At 46.6% G+C, this 17,351-nt stretch overlaps 1 protein-coding gene across 1 annotated transcript in view; it reads right to left on the bottom strand.

Annotated features, from left to right (window-relative positions):
• The window catches only part of kif1aa (kinesin family member 1Aa), a 196,828-nt gene that overhangs the window by 37,298 nt on the left and 142,179 nt on the right, over window positions 1-17,351 (bottom strand). The window contains exons 36-37 of the mRNA XM_064936187.1: window positions 10,262-10,285; window positions 3,333-3,447 (exon numbers count right to left, since the gene is read on the bottom strand). Of these exons, the coding sequence (XP_064792259.1) occupies window positions 3,333-3,447; window positions 10,262-10,285 (139 nt within the window). The remainder of the gene's footprint in view (window positions 1-3,332; window positions 3,448-10,261; window positions 10,286-17,351) is intronic.

Here is a 17,351-nt window from a genome sequence, read left to right as displayed (position 1 = left end):
AGTCAGGTAGCAGAGACTCCTGAGAGGTGGGCAGTCAGGTAGCAGAGACTCTGAGAGGTGGGCAGTCAGGTAGCAGAGACTCTGAGAGGTGGGCAGTCAGGTAGCAGAGACTCTGAGAGGTGGGCAGTCAGGTAGCAGAGACTCTGAGAGGTGGGCAGTCAGGTAGCAGAGACTCTGAGAGGTGGGCAGTCAGGTAGCAGAGACTCTGAGAGGTGGGCAGTCAGGTAGCAGAGACTCTGAGAGGTGGGCAGTCAGGTAGCAGAGACTCTGAGAGGTGGGCAGTCAGGTAGCAGAGACTCTGAGAGGTGAGCAGTCAGGTAGCAGAGACTCTGAGAGGTGGGCAGTCAGGTAGCAGAGACTCTGAGAGGTGAGCAGTCAGGTAGCAGAGACTCTGAGAGGTGAGCAGTCAGGTAGCAGAGACTCTGAGAGGTGAGCAGTCAGGTAGCAGAGACTCTGAGAGGTGAGCAGTCAGGTAGCAGAGACTCTGAGAGGTGGGCAGTCAGTAAGCAGAGACTCTGAGAGGTGAGCAGTCAGGAAGCAGAGACTCTGAGAGGTGAGCAGTCAGGTAGCAGAGACTCTGAGAGGTGAGCAGTCAGGTAGCAGAGACTCTGAGAGGTGAGCAGTCAGGTAGCAGAGACTCTGAGAGGTGGGCAGTCAGTAAGCAGAGACCCCTGAGAGGTGAGCAGTCAGGTAGCAGAGACTCCTGAGAGGTGAGCAGTCAGGTAGCAGAGACTCTGAGAGGTGAGCAGTCAGTAAGCAGAGACTCTGAGAGGTGAGCAGTCAGTAAGCAGAGACTCTGAGAGGTGGGCAGTCAGTAAGCAGAGACTCTGAGAGGTGAGCAGTCAGGTAGCAGAGACTCTGAGAGGTGAGCAGTCAGGTAGCAGAGACTCTGAGAGGTGAGCAGTCAGGTAGCAGAGACTCTGAGAGGTGAGCAGTCAGGTAGCAGAGACTCCTGAGAGGTGAGCAGTCAGGTAGCAGAGACTCCTGAGAGGTGAGCAGTCAGGTAGCAGAGACTCTGAGAGGTGAGCAGTCAGGTAGCAGAGACTCCTGAGAGGTGAGCAGTCAGGTAGCAGAGACTCTGAGAGGTGAGCAGTCAGGTAGCAGAGACTCTGAGAGGTGGGCAGTCAGGTAGCAGCGACTCTGAGAGGTGAGCAGTCAGGTAGCAGAGACTCTGAGAGGTGAGCAGTCAGGTAGCAGAGACTCTGAGAGGTGAGCAGTCAGGTAGCAGAGACTCTGAGAGGTGAGCAGTCAGTAAGCAGAGACTCTGAGAGGTGAGCAGTCAGGTAGCAGAGACTCTGAGAGGTGAGCAGTCAGGTAGCAGAGACTCTGAGAGGTGAGCAGTCAGGTAGCAGAGACTCTGAGAGGTGGGCAGTCAGTAAGCAGAGACTCTGAGAGGTGAGCAGTCAGGTAGCAGAGACTCTGAGAGGTGAGCAGTCAGGTAGCAGAGACTCTGAGAGGTGGGCAGTCAGTAAGCAGAGACTCTGAGAGGTGAGCAGTCAGGTAGCAGAGACTCCTGAGAGGTGAGCAGTCAGGTAGCAGAGACTCCTGAGAGGTGAGCAGTCAGGTAGCAGAGACTCTGAGAGGTGGGCAGTCAGGTAGCAGAGACTCTGAGAGGTGAGCAGTCAGGTAGCAGAGACTCTGAGAGGTGAGCAGTCAGGTAGCAGAGACTCTGAGAGGTGAGCAGTCAGGAAGCAGAGACTCTGAGAGGTGAGCAGTCAGGTAGCAGAGACCCTGAGAGGTGAGCAGTCAGGTAGCAGAGACCCCTGAGAGGTGAGCAGTCAGGGAACATGGAGCAGAGAACCCTGTTAATGCAGTTCTAGGATCTCCAGCTAAATGTGATAAACAGTTTGATGTGGTGGCTGGGTAAAAAACCATGAAATTACCTATGGTTGTGATTCCAGAGTTTTAAAATCCAAACGCAACTGACAAAATCTGAAACTGCAGAGATCTACAGCTGAGGTGGGAGACTCTGTCCATAGGACAACAATCAGTCGTATATTGCACAAATCTGGCCTTTATGGAACAGTGGCAAGAAGAAAGCCATTTCTTAAAGATATCCATAAAAAGTGTCGTTTAAAGTTTGCCACAAGCCACCTGGGAGACACACCAAACATGTGGAAGATGAAACCAAAATTGAACTTTTTGGCAACAATGCAAAACGTTATGTTTGGCGTAAAAGCAAAACAGCTCATCACCCTGACCACACCATCCCCACTGTCAAACATGGTGGTGGCAGCATCATGGTTTGGGCCTGCTTTTCTTCAGCAGGGACAGGGAAGATGGTTAAAATTGATGGGAAGATGGATGGAGCCAAATACAGGACCATTCTGGAAGAAAACCTGATGGAGTCTGCAAAAGACCTGAGACTGGGACGGAGATTTGTCTTCCAACAAGACAATGACCCAAAACATAAAGCAAAATCTACAATGGAATGGTTCAAAAATAAACATATCCAGGTGTTAGAATGGCCAAGTCAAAGTCCAGACCTGAATCCAATCGAGAATCTGTGGAAAGAACTGAAAACTGCTGTTCAAAAATGCTCTCCATCCAACCTCACTAAGCTCGAGCTGTTTTGCAAGGAGGAATGGGAAAAAATTTCAGTCTCTCGATGTGCAAAACTGATAGACATACCCCAAGCGACTTACAGCTGTAATTGCAGCAAAAGGTGGTGCTACAAAGTATTAACTTAAGGGGGCTGAATAATTTTGCACGCCCAATTTTTCAGTTTTTGATTTGTTAAAAAAGTTTGAAATATCCAATAAATGTCGTACCACTTCATGATTGTGTCCCACTTGTTGTTAATTCTTCACAAAAAAATACAGTTTTATATCTTTATGTTTGAAGCCTGAAATGTGGCAAAAGGTCGCAAAGTTCAAGTGGGCCGAATACTTTCGCAAGGCACTGTCTGTCTGTCATGAGTACTACTAACATAGTGGTCTCTGGTCTGTCTGTCTGTCTGTCATGAATACTACTAACATAGTGGTCTCTGGTCTGTCTGTCTGTCATGAGTACTACTAACATAGTGGTCTCTGGTCTGTCTGTCTGTCTGTCATGAGTACTACTAACATAGTGGTCTCTGGTCTGTCTGTCTGTCTGTCTGTCTGTCATGAATACTACTAACATAGTGGTCTCTGGTCTGTCTGTCTGTCTGTCATGAATACTACTAACATAGTGGTCTCTGGTCTGTCTGTCTGTCATGAGTACTACTAACATAGTGGTCTCTGGTCTGTCTGTCTGTCTGTCTGTCATGAGTACTACTAACATAGTGGTCTCTGGTCTGTCTGTCTGTCTGTCTGTCTGTCTGTCTGTCTGTATAACTATATATATGTTACCTCTAGGTAGGCCGATAAGGTCATGTAGATCTTCTCTCCATAAGGAGTGACCCGGTTCAGTAGGAGGGAGTTATGCATGGCGCTGTCCCAGGCTGCCTCGAAGCGATAGAATGTCCTGATGGAGGAAGGAGAAGAGTTAACCATACAGAGAGAACGACTAAACAGAGAGCTCCTCAACCCTGGTCTGAACTAACATAGTGGTCTCTGGTCTGTCTGTCTGTCATGAGTACTACTAACATAGTGGTCTCTGGTCTGTCTGTCTGTCTGTCTGTCATGAATACTACTAACATAGTGGTCTGTCTGTCTGTCTGTCTGTCATGAATACTACTAACATAGTGGTCTCTGGTCTGTCTGTCTGTCATGAATACTACTAACATAGTGGTCTCTGGTCTGTCTGTCTGTCATGAATACTACTAACATAGTGGTCTCTGGTCTGTCTGTCTGTCATGAGTACTACTAACATAGTGGTCTCTGGTCTGTCTGTCTGTCTGTCATGAATACTACTAACATAGTGGTCTCTGGTCTGTCTGTCTGTCTGTCTGTCTGTCATGAATACTACTAACATAGTGGTCTCTGGTCTGTCTGTCTGTCTGTCATGAATACTACTAACATAGTGGTCTCTGGTCTGTCTGTCTGTCATGAGTACTACTAACATAGTGGTCTCTGGTCTGTCTGTCTGTCTGTCTGTCATGAGTACTACTAACATAGTGGTCTCTGGTCTGTCTGTCTGTCTGTCTGTCTGTCTGTCTGTCTGTCTGTCTGTCTGTCATGAGTACTACTAACATAGTGGTCTCTGGTCTGTCTGTCTGTCATGAATACTACTAACATAGTGGTCTCTGGTCTGTCTGTCTGTCTGTCTGTCTGTCATGAATACTACTAACATAGTGGTCTCTGGTCTGTCTGTCTGTCTGTCTGTCATGAGTACTACTAACATAGTGGTCTCTGGTCTGTCTGTCTGTCATGAATACTACTAACATAGTGGTCTCTGTCTGTCTGTCTGTCTGTCTGTCTGTCTGTCTGTCTGTCTGTCATGAATACTACTAACATAGTGGTCTCTGGTCTGTCTGTCTGTCTGTCTGTCTGTCTGTCTGTCTGTCATGAATACTACTAACATAGTGGTCTCTGGTCTGTCTGTCTGTCTGTCTGTCTGTCTGTCTGTCTGTCTGTCATGAATACTACTAACATAGTGGTCTCTGGTCTGTGTGTCTGTCTCTGTCTGCCTGTCTGCCTCTCTGTCTGTCTGTCTGTCTGTCTGTCTGTCTACTAACACACTAGAAAACCTCCTCTAGTGGTTAGTATGCTGCAAACTGAAAGCAAAGCAGGATGGGTAGCTTTCTGAATAGTCCTGTTGATTGTTGTGTTACAACTTTATTAGACAAATGAAGGTTATTTCTACTTTAGGAGGAAGGTAAATATTTAAAAGTTTTCTCAAGAACAGCTACAATCTATCGCTATCGGCAGACCAAGTTGTAGTTGCATTGCATGTAGGGACATTGTTTATCACTATGATAATGTGAATAACATTCTGTCTGTCTGGGACATGTTACCTACAGTACATGTGCATCTAAAATGCTCTTGAGAGAAGATGGCTTTTGTTTATGAAGATTAAAATAACAACATTGATTTTCAAATACACACATTCAATAGACAAGACACATAGTTTGGGGGTGAAGTCAGTAAATGGCATGCAACAGGGAACCCGTCAGTTGTGGGTCGACCTTTAAAAAGAAAAACAACAAACAATAACAGCACCAAGGAATGAAAAGGTAATGGGACATCGACAGACAGACGGGAGGAGAGGAGGTGGTGGACAGGACAGGTGGCGAGGAGAAATACCTATGGTCTATACCCAAGGAGACGCTTGGAGAAGGAATAGAAGAAAAGAACCAGGAAGAGAACCAAAAGGTGAGTCAGGAAGAGAGTCTGATGTGGTTGTGAGCGTTGTTATGATCGAGAACGACAGGGCAGTTGTGTTCTTCCTAGCCTGGTCCCCAAAAAGGTTTTTTGCCATCTTTCAAACTGGGACCAGGCTACATTGCCCATTCACTACTTGATGAACAGCAGAATGTACATATTAATAACTGTATCCTATCTGTTCTAGAATGTCTCACAATGGACAGGTAGAACCACAGAGTTACAATGTAATACGTTTGACTTTATTTTCATTCTGTAGATAGAGATACACATTGTAACTATGGAATGCCGTTTGGGTCTTTGTGTGTCAAAAACAAATATATTCATGTCAAATAAGCTTGTAATTTGATGCATCGAATAACAAAATTACATTCTCGAATGCTGTGTGAGCTGAATGTGCATGCGCGAGCCAAGCGCCATCAACATTGATGAAAGTTTTTAAACTAGAGGTAGGCTATCTCCCTACTATGTTGACTTTGATTTGCAGTATGACAAAGTCACTCAGAAATATCTCATACATAGGATGTTTTTAGGAATTTCTAGGATAGCTAGCTTGCTAGCTTTGACTTGATACCTAGCTAGCACCAATGCAACCAGCCTGAAGACAATAACCAGAAACTGCAATAATTTTCAATGTTTCGCAATGATTTAGGAATTGATGACACTCAGTATTAGCTAAGTAGCCACTTGTTGTTTTCCTATTGAAATTGAACTTTAGTTCATGAAAATAACTAGCTAGCTCGATAACGAACTACACAAAGCTAGCAAGCTACCTAGCCCTGTTGCCCCAAGCTAACGTTACAAGCATGGCTAGTGGGTCCGACAATCAACCAAATACGAAAACTGTCTTATAAATTAGGAATAATTTAGATAACATCTAGCTAGAGATTTAGCTAGCTCACTATAGCTACTGAAACAGATTGTAATTGTGCTATGTTTTTAAGGAGGACATTGTTTCTATCCAACATCTAGCTTGCTTTGTTGCTGACCTGCACTGTCCCAGAGCTTGGGGAAGTGTTTCTGGCCAGTATTGTCCCAGAGCTTGGGGGAAGTGTTTCTGACCAGTATTGGTCCAGAGCTTGGGGAAGTGTTTCTGACCAGCACTGTCCCAGAGCTTGGGGGAAATGTGTTTCTGACCAGCATTGGCCCAGAGCTTGGGGAAGTGTTTCTGACCAGCATTGGTCCAGAGCTTGGGGGAAGTGTTTCTGACCAGTATTGGTCCAGAGCTTGGGGAAGTGTTTCTGACCAGTATTGTCCCAGAGCTTGGGGAAGTGTTTCTGACCAGTATTGTCCCAGAGCTTGGGGGAAGTGTTTCTGACCAGTATTGTCCCAGAGCTTGGGGGAAGTGTTTTTGACCAGTATTGTCCCAGAGCTTGGGGGAAGTGTTTCTGACCAGTATTGTCCCAGAGCTTGGGGAAGTGTTTCTGACCAGTATTGTCCCAGAGCTTGGGGAAGTGTTTCTGGTAGCAGAGACCCCTGAGAGGTGAGCAGTCAGGTAGCAGAGACCCCTGAGAGGTGAGCAGTCAGGTAGCAGAGACTCTGAGAGGTGAGCAGTCAGGTAGCAGAGACTCTGAGAGGTGAGCAGTCAGGTAGCAGAGACTCTGAGAGGTGAGCAGTCAGGTAGCAGAGACCCCTGAGAGGTGAGCAGTCAGGTAGCAGAGACCCCTGAGAGGTGAGCAGTCAGGTAGCAGAGACTCTGAGAGGTGAGCAGTCAGGTAGCAGAGACTCTGAGAGGTGAGCAGTCAGGTAGCAGAGACTCTGAGAGGTGAGCAGTCAGGGAACATGGAGCAGAGAACCCTGTTAATGCAGTTCTAGTATCTCCAGCTAAATGTGATAAACAGTTTGATGTGGTGGCTGGGTAAAAAAAACATGAAATTACCTATGGTTGTGATTCCAGAGTTTTAAAATCAAAACGCAACTGACAAAATCTGAACCTGTCCAGTTAGGAACCTGTCCAGTTAGGAACTTGTCCAGTTAGGAACCTGTCCAGCTAGGAACCTGTCCAGTTATGAACCTGTCCAGTTAGGAACCTGTCCAGTTAGGAACCTGTCCAGTTAGGAACCTGTCCAGTTAGGAACCTGTCCCGTTAGGAACCTGTCCAGTTAGGAACCTGTCCCGTTATAAACCTGTCCCGTTATAAACCTGTCCATTTATGAACCTGTCCAGTTAGGAACCTGTCCAGTTAGGAACCTGTCCAGTTATGAACCTGTCCCGTTAGGAACCTGTCCAGTTCGGGAACCTGTCCAGTTAGGAACCTGTCCCGTTATAAACCTGTCCCGTTATAAACCTGTCCAGTTAGGAACCTGTCCAGTTAGGAACCTGTCCAGTTAGGAACCTGTCCAGTTATGTACCTGTCCAGTTATGTACCTGTCCAGTTAGGAACCTGTCCAGTTAGGAACCTGTCTAGCTGTGAACCTGTCCAGTTAAGAACCTGTCCAGTTAGGAACCTGTCCAGCTATGAACCTGTCCAGTTAAGAACCTGTCCAGCTATGAACCTGTCCAGCTATGAACCTGTCCAGCTATGAACCTGTCCAGCTAGGAACCTGTCCAGCTATGAACCTGTCCAGCTATGAACATGTCCAGCTATGAACCTGTCCAGTTAGGAACCTGTCCAGCTATGAACCTGTCCAGTTATGAACCTGTCCAGCTATGAACCTGTCCAGCTATGAACATGTCCAGCTATGAACCTGTCCAGCTATGAACCTGTCCAGCTAGGAACCTGTCCAGCTATGAACATGTCCAGCTATGAACCTGCCAGTTAGGAACCTGTCCAGCTACGAACCTGTCCAGTTACGAACCTGTCCAGCTATGAACATGTCCAGCTATGAACCTGTCCAGCTATGAACCTGTCCAGCTATGAACCTGTCCAGCTATGAACCTGTCCAGCTAAGAACCTGTCCAGCTAGGAACCTGTCCAGCTATGAACATGTCCAGCTATGAACATGTCCAGCTATGAACATGTCCAGCTATGAACCTGTCCAGCTAGGAACCTGTCCAGCTATGAACATGTCCAGCTATGAACATGTCCAGCTATGAACCTGTCCAGCTAGGAACCTGTCCAGCTATGAACATGTCCAGCTATGAACCTGTCCAGCTATGAACCTGTCCAGCTATGAACCTGCCAGTTAGGAACCTGTCCAGCTACGAACCTGTCCAGTTACGAACCTGTCCAGCTTTGAACCTGTCCAGTTAGGAACCTGTCCAGCTATGAACCTGTCCAGCTATGAACATGTCCAGCTATGAACCTGTCCAGCTATGAACCTGTCCAGCTAAGAACCTTAGCTGTCTGTCATGAATACTACTAACATAGTGGTCTCTGGTCTGTCTGTCTGTCATGAATACTACTAACATAGTGGTCTCTGGTCTGTCTGTCTGTCATGAGTACTACTAACATAGTGGTCTCTGGTCTGTCTGTCTGTCATGAATACTACTAACATAGTGGTCTCTGTCTGTCTGTCTGTCTGTCTGTCTGTCTGTCTGTCTGTCTGTCTGTCTGTCTGTCTGTCTGTCTGTCTGTCATGAATACTACTAACATAGTGGTCTCTGGTCTGTCTGTCTGTCTGTCTGTCTGTCTGTCTGTCTGTCTGTCATGAATACTACTAACATAGTGGTCTCTGGTCTGTCTGTCTGTCTGTCATGAGTACTACTAACATAGTGGTCTCTGGTCTGTCTGTCTGTCATGAGTACTACTAACATAGTGGTCTCTGGTCTGTCTGTCTGTCTGTCATGAATACTACTAACATAGTGGTCTCTAGTCTGTCTGTCTGTCATGAATACTACTAACATAGTGGTCTCTGGTCTGTCTGTCTGTCATGAGTACTACTAACATAGTGGTCTCTGGTCTGTCTGTCTGTCTGTCATGAATACTACTAACATTGTGGTCTGTCTGTCTGTCTGTCTGTCATGAATACTACTAACATAGTGGTCTCTGGTCTGTCTGTCTGTCTGTCTGTCTGTCATGAATACTACTAACATAGTGGTCTCTGGTCTGTCTGTCTGTCTGTCATGAATACTACTAACATAGTGGTCTGTCTGTCTGTCTGTCTGTCATGAGTACTACTAACATAGTGGTCTCTGGTCTGTCTGTCTGTCTGTCTGTCTGTCTGTCTGTCTGTCTGTCTGTCTGTCTGTCTGTCTGTCTGTCTGTCATGAATACTACTAACATAGTGGTCTCTGGTCTGTCTGTCTGTCTGTCTGTCATGAATACTACTAACATAGTGGTCTGTCTGTCTGTCTGTCTGTCTGTCTGTCATGAATACTACTAACATAGTGGTCTCTGGTCTGTCTGTCTGTCTGTCTGTCTGTCATGAATACTACTAACATAGTGGTCTCTGGTCTGTGTGTCTGTCTGTCTGTCTCTGTCTGTCTGTCTGTCTGTCTGTCTGCCTGTCTGTCTGTCTGTCTGCCTGTCTGTCTGTCTGCCTGTCTGTCTACTAACAGACTAGAAAACCTCCTCTAGTGGTTAGTATGCTAGTATGCTGCAAACTGAAAGCAAAGCAGGATGGGTAGCTTTCTGAATAGTCCTGTTGATTGTTGTGTTACAACTTTATTAGACAAATGAAGGTTATTTCTACTTTAGGAGGAAGGTAAATATTTAAAAGTTTTCTCAAGAACAGCTACAATCTATTGCTATCGGCAGACCAAGTTGTAGTTGCATTGCATGTAGGGACATTGTTTATCACTATGATAATGTGAATAACATTCTGTCTGTCTGGGATATGTTACCTACAGTACATGTGCATCTAAAATGCTCTTGAGAGAAGATGGCTTTTGTTTATGAAGATTAAAATAACAACATTGATTTTCAAATACACACATTCAATAGACAAGACACATAGTTTGGGGGGTGAAGTCAGTAAATGGCATGCAACAGGGAACCCGTCAGTTGTGGGTCGACCTTTAAAAAGAAAAACAACAAACAATAACAGCACCAAGGAATGAAAAGGTAATGGGACATCGACAGACAGACGGGAGGAGAGGAGGTGGTGGACAGGACAGGTGGTGAGGAGAAATACCTATGGTCTATACCCAAGGAGACGCTTGGAGAAGGAATAGAAGAAAAGAACCAGGAAGAGAACCAAAAGGTGAGTCAGGAAGAGAGTCTGATGTGGTTGTGAGCGTTGTTATGATCGAGAACGACAGGGCAGTTGTGTTCTTCCTAGCCTGGTCCCCAAAAAGGTTTTTTGCCATCTTTCAAACTGGGACCAGGCTACATTGCCCATTCACTACTTGATGAACAGCAGAATGTACATATTAATAACTGTATCCTATCTGTTCTAGAATGTCTCACAATGGACAGATAGAACCACAGAGATACAATGTAATACGTTTGACTTTATTTTCATTCTGTAGATAGAGATACACATTGTAACTATGGAATGCCGTTTGGGTCTTTGTGTGTCAAAAACAAATATAATCATGTCAAATAAGCTTGTAATTTGATGCATCGAATAACAAAATTACATTCTCGAATGCTGTGTGAGCTGAATGTGCATGCGCGAGCCAAGCGCCATCAACATTGATGAAAGTTTTTAAACTAGAGGTAGGCTATCTCCCTGCTATGTTGACTTTGATTTGCAGTATGACAAAGTCACTCAGAAATATCTCATACATAGGATGTTTTTAGGAATTTCTAGGATAGCTAGCTTGCTAGCTTTGACTTGATACCTAGCTAGCACCAATGCAACCAGCCTGAAGACAATAACCAGAAAATGCAATAATTTTCAATGTTTCGCAATGATTTAGGAATTGATGACACTAAGTATTAGCTAAGTAGCCACTTGTTGTTTTCCTATTGAAATTGAACTTTAGTTCATGAAAATAACTAGCTAGCTCGATAACGAACTACACAAAGCTAGCAAGCTACCTAGCCCTGTTGCCCCAAGCTAACGTTACAAGTATGGCTAGTGGGTCCGACAATCAACCAAATACGAAAACTGTCTTATAAATTAGGAATAATTTAGATAACATCTAGCTAAAGATTTAGCTAGCTCACTATAGCTACTGAAACAGATTGCAATTGTGCTATGTTTTTAAGGAGGACATTGTTTCTATCCAACATCTAGCTTGCTTTGTTGCTGACCAGCACTGTCCCAGAGCTTGGGGAAGTGTTTCTGACCAGCATTGGTCCAGAGCTTGGGGGAAATGTGTTTCTGACCAGCATTGGCCCAGAGCTTGGGGAAGTGTTTCTGACCAGTATTGGTCCAGAGCTTGGGGAAGTGTTTCTGACCAGCACTGTCCCAGAGCTTGGGGGAAATGTGTTTCTGACCAGCATTGGCCCAGAGCTTGGGGAAGTGTTTCTGACCAGCATTGGTCCAGAGCTTGGGGGAAGTGTTTCTGACCAGTATTGGTCCAGAGCTTGGGGAAGTGTTTCTGACCAGTATTGGTCCAGAGCTTGGGGGAAATGTGTTTCTGACCAGCATTGTCCCAGAGCTTGGGGGAAATGTGTTTCTGACCAGCACTGTCCCAGAGCTTGGGGGAAATGTGTTTCTGACCAGCATTGTCCCAGAGCTTGGGGGACTGTGTGTCTGCCTTGTGAAGCAGCGACAGCTGCGCGAGACAACTTTACCAGCATCAGAGCATATGTATCTGTGACATATGAAATACAAGTGATAGTGTAATCAATGTGTATTAATCACGTAAAACATTTATGAATGTGTTCAATTATTATCTGATGTTCAATCAGAATCTGTTCCTGATTGATCAACAACTTTATTTGACGGTCAACAACTTTATTTGACGGTCAACAACTTTATTTGACGGTCAACAACTTTATTTGACGGTCAACAACTTTATTTGACGGTATAAGTAAATCTTACCAATAATCTATCTATTTGATTTTGAATTTTAGGACCCCTTTAGGTATCTAAAAAGTATCCTACATTTTTGTTTCGTTAAACATACATTTTGCCTTACTGGTATTAGCCAATAGAAACACATTGAATAACAGTCCTTACTGCTATTAGCCAATAGAAACACATTGAATAACAGTCCTTACTGCTATTAGCCAATAGAAACACATTGAATAACAGTCCTTACTGCTATTAGCCAATAGAAACACATTGAATAACAGTCCTTACTGCTATTAGCCAATAGAAACGCATTGGAATAACAGATAGTCCTTACTGCTATTAGCCAATAGAAACACATTGAATAACAGATAGTCCTTACTGCTATTAGCCCATAGAAACACATTGAATAACAGATAGTCCTTACTGCTATTAGCCCATAGAAACACATTGAATAACAGATAGTCCTTACTGCTATTAGCCCATAGAAACACATTGAATAACAGATAGTCCTTACTGCTATTAGCCCATAGAAACACATTGAATAACAGATAGTCCTTACCGCTATTAGCCCATAGAAACACATTGAATAACAGATAGTCCTTACTGCTATTAGCCCATAGAAACACATTGAATAACAGATAGTCCTTACTGCTATTAGCCAATAGAAACACATTGAATAACAGATTCATACATGGAAAAACAGACAGTCAAAAAAATACATCTTAAGGAATATATATATATATATATATTTGAAGTGTTTGGTACTAAACTATATTCATACGTTGTTTTCAACTGGTACCGGTCTGTCGTCAGACGAGTCTTGTGGACGTCCATGTCACAGACAGAATTTGACAGATCGGTGGGGCCAAGTCCAGAGACACGCGAGTTCGCGAGAGTCTCATCTTTCTATAAAAAGGGGTCATGTTAGATTGTGAGAGCAAACCATTCGGAGGCTAAAGAAGAATTCAGGAGAAGACAGACCAGGAGACATCCCGAAAATCAAACAGACACTGCCGTAGCTCTACCACCCACCGGAATGCCCGACATCGGCATATGCAGTAGATTGAGACGCTAGATATCTCTAGCTTTAACAGACCGATTTTTAGGCTAATTTTATTATTATGCTAATTCGATTTTCAGCTGGGGTTGCGGACATGGACTCTAGAGGATTTTAACTTCACACGGCTTCAGATTGAACATCCTCTGGTGGGGAAGTCAATTCATGAATCAACAGTATATTGATGGTGTCACGCCCTGGCCATAGAGAGGCTTTTTATTCTCTATTTTGGTTAGGCCAGGGTGTGACTAGGGTGGGTCTTCTATGTTCTTTTTTCTACGTTTTTGTATTTCTTTGTTTTTGGCCGGGTATGGTCCTCAATCAGGGACAGCTGTCTGTCGTTGTCTCTGATTGAGAACCATACTTGGGTAGCTCTTTCCAACATGGGTTTTGTGGGTAGTTGTTTTCTGTCTCTGCACCAGACAAAACTGTTTCGTTTTCGTTCGTTATTTTGTGTTCAGTTTTAATAAATATTAACATGGACACATACCACGCTGCATATTGGTCTGATCCTTCCTTACTTCTCCTCAGATGACGAGGGATATCGTTACAGATGCATCTAATTAACATAATAAAAAAACTCCCCATCAAAATCAGTCGGTTTAAACTAGAGATATGTGTTTTTTGGTGGAAGGTGGCCGAGCTACAGCGGTGTTTGTCAGACCATGAGGCATCCCAAAATTCGGGCTTCTTACAAAAATGTCTGATTCTTGTGGTGTTCTCTGGTGTTCTCTGACCCACACAAGTGTCATGGGACTCGTCTGAGGTTAACCAATACAAATTAATCAAAGTACGGAGGTAGTTTGTGCCAACAAAAATAAGGGTAAATAAGTTTCCAAAAAACTACAATATTTCCTGAGCTTTCTTATATCTCCTAGATATAGCCCAGACACTTCAGAACCCTATTCCTTATAACTGTCCCCCCAACGGCTTAGCATTTTTGAGGTTAATAACTTCCCATTGCTTCAGATCTAACAGAACAAAGACCCACTCCTCCTCCACCCCCTCTCCTCCTCCACCCCTCTCTCTTTCTCCTCCACCCCCTCTCCTCCTCCACCCCTCTCTTTCTCCTCCACCCCCTCTCTTTCTCCTTCTCCTCCACTCCTTCTACTCCACCCCTCTTCTTCTCCTCCACCTCTCCTTCACCTTCACATCCACCCCCTCTCATCCTCCACCCCTCACTCCTTCTCCACCTCTCTCTCTTTCTCCTACACCCCCCTCTCCTTCTCCTACACCCCCTCTCTCTTTCTCCTACATCCCCCTCTCTCTTTCTCCTACACCCCCCTCTCCTTCTCCTCCACCCCTCTCTCTTTCTCCTACATCCCCCTCTCCTTCTCATCCACCCCCTCTCCTTCACCTCCACCCCCTCTCCTTCACCTCCACCCCCTCTCCTTCTCATCCACCCCCTCTCCTTCTCCTCCACCCCTCTCTCCTTCTCATCCACCCCCTCTCCTTCTCCTCCACCCCCTCTCCTTCTCATCCATCCCCTCTCCTTCTCCTCCACCCCTCTCTCCTTCTCATCCACCCCCTCTCCTTCACCTCCACCCCCTCTCCTTCTCATCCACCCCCTCTCCTTCTCCTCCACCCCCTCCTTCTCCTCCACCCCTCTCTCCTTCTCATCCACCCCTCTCTCCTACTCTTCCACCCCTCTCTCCTTCTCCTCCAGACCCCTGTCCTTCTCCACCCAATCTCCTTCACCCCCTCTCCTTCTCATCCACCACTCTCTCCTGTCCTCCTTCACCCCTCTCAATTCAATTCAATATAAGGCCTTTATTTGCATGGGAGACATATGTTAACATTGCCTAAGCAAGAGAAGTAGATAATAAAGTGAGATAAACCATACAAATTAACAATAAACATTACACTCACAGAAGTTCCAAAAGAATTGGGCTGAAGGACATTTCAAATGTCATATTATGTCAATACATATTATGTGGTGTAACTATGTGCAAACAGTACAGAAGAGAAAATAAATCAACATAAATAGGTGTTGTTTGTTCTTCACTGGTTGCCCTGTTCTCGTGGCAACAGGTCACACATCTCGCTGCTGTGATGGCACACTGTGGAATTTCACCCAGTAGATATGGGAGTTGATCAAAATTGGGTTTGTTTAGCTAATTCTTTGTGGATCTGTGTAATCTGAGGGAAATATGTGTCTCTAATATGGTCATACATTTGGCAGGAGGTTAGGAGGTGCAGTTCAGTTTCCACCTCATTTTGTGGGCAGTGTGCACATAGCCTGTCTTCTCTTGAGAGCCATGTCTGCCTACGACTGTCTCCTCTTCTACTTCACCCCCCCCCCCCACATCAGTCCCCCTCTCCTTCACCCCCCCCCACATCAGTCCCCCTCTCCTTCAGCCCCCATCTACTTCAGCCCACCTCTCCTTCAGCCCTCCTCTCCTTCAGCCCCCCTACTTCACCCCCCACATCAGTCCCCCTCTCCTTCATCCCCCCTACTTCAGCCCTCCTCTCCTTCAGCCCCCCTCTCCTTCAGCCCCCCTCCTTCAGCCCCCCCCTCCTTCAGCCCCCATCTCCTTCAGCCCACCACTCCTTCAGCCCCCTCCTTCAGCCCACCACTCCTTCAGCCCCCATCTCCTTCAGCCCCCCTCCTTCAGCCCCCCCCTCCTTCAGCCCCCATCTCCTTCAGCCCCCCTCCTTCAGCCCCCCCCCCTCCTTCAGCCCCCATCTCCTTCAGCCCCCTCCTTCAGCCCCCCCTCCTTCAGCCCCCATCTCCTTCAGCCCCCCTCCTTCAGCCCCCTCCTTCAGCCCCCCTCCTTCAGCCCACCACTCCTTCAGCCCCCATCTCCTTCAGCCCCCCCCTCCTTCAGCCCCCATCTCCTTCAGCCCCCCTCCTTCAGCCCCCCTCCTTCAGCCCCCATCTCCTTCAGCCCCCCTCCTTCAGCCCCCCCTCCTTCAGCCCCCATCTCCTTCAGCCCCCTCCTTCAGCCCCCTCCTTCAGCCCACCACTCCTTCAGCCCCCTCTCCTTCAGCCCCCCTCCTTCAGCCCCCTCTCCTTCAGCCCCCTCTCCTTCAGCCCCCTCTCCTTCAGCCCCCTCCCTTTCAGCCCCCATCTCCTTCAGCCCCCTCTCCTTCAGCCCCCCCCTACTTCAGCCCCCTCCTTCAGCCCCCCTCCTTCAGCCCACCTCTCCTTCTCCTCCATAATTTAGTCCATACATTGATGAATGAGGACTTCCCCTGAGCAAATAATCACGACTTGAAAGCAGTTATGTTTCTGGCCACCAAGCACAGCCTTCAATCTGAAACCGCTCATCCAAGCAGAGAAATGTAAGAGGAAACCAAATGTTTCTGTAGGCCATTAAAGGGAGATAAATCGTCCCGTTCATAGAGTTCAGATGTTGAAGGACCGGCTATTGGCACTTGTACTGAGATGCCTTGGTGGGAAAGCGAGCTGTGTGTCTGTCAGAGAGAAGAAGACAAGAGAGCGAGAGGAGAACAGCTGTTATACCGTGAGATGAGAGGAGGAGAGGAGAGGAGCTGCTTCAGTGGAAATGTGTCTATGGACCTAGCGGAGGAGAGGAGAGCTGGCCCTGGTCACAGAGCAGGTCCAGGACACAGAGCAAGCCCAGATCACAGAGCAGGCCCAGGTCACAGAGCAGGCCCAGGTCACAGAGCAGGCCCAGGTCACAGAGCAGGCCCAGGTCACAGAGCAGGCCTAGGTCACAGAGCAGGCCCAGGACACAGAGCAGGCCCAGGTCACAGAGCAGGCCCAGGACACAGAGCAGGCCCAGGTCACAGAGCAGGCCTAGGTCACAGAGCAGGCCCAGGACACAGAAATGTTAAATCTCTCCTTATCCACGTCTGTAATCCCAACATATTTCAAGGGGACCACCATTGTCCCTGTTCCCAAGGTAACCTGCCTAAATGACTATCCCCCTGTAGCACTCACATCTGTAATTAGGATGTGCTTTGAAAGGCTGGTCATGACACACATCAACACCATCATTCCAGACCCCCTGAACCCAATCCAGTTCACATACTGCCCCAACCGGTCCACAGATGACGCAATCTGAATTGCACTTCAGACAGCCCTCGTCTCCCACCTGGACAAAATGAACTGAGAATGCTGTTCATTGACTACAGCTCAGCGTTCAACACCATCGTGCCCTCGAAGCTCCTCACCAAGCTAATGACCCTGGGACTGAACACCTTCCTCTGCTACTGGATCCTGGACTTCCTGACGGCCCCCCCCCAGGTGGTGAGGGTAGACAACACATCCGCCACACTGACCGTCAACAA

Source organism: Oncorhynchus masou, chromosome 24, assembly GCF_036934945.1.
Source record: "Oncorhynchus masou masou isolate Uvic2021 chromosome 24, UVic_Omas_1.1, whole genome shotgun sequence".
Taxonomy (NCBI): domain Eukaryota; kingdom Metazoa; phylum Chordata; class Actinopteri; order Salmoniformes; family Salmonidae; genus Oncorhynchus; species Oncorhynchus masou.
This window is presented reverse-complemented; position numbering and strand designations above follow the sequence as displayed.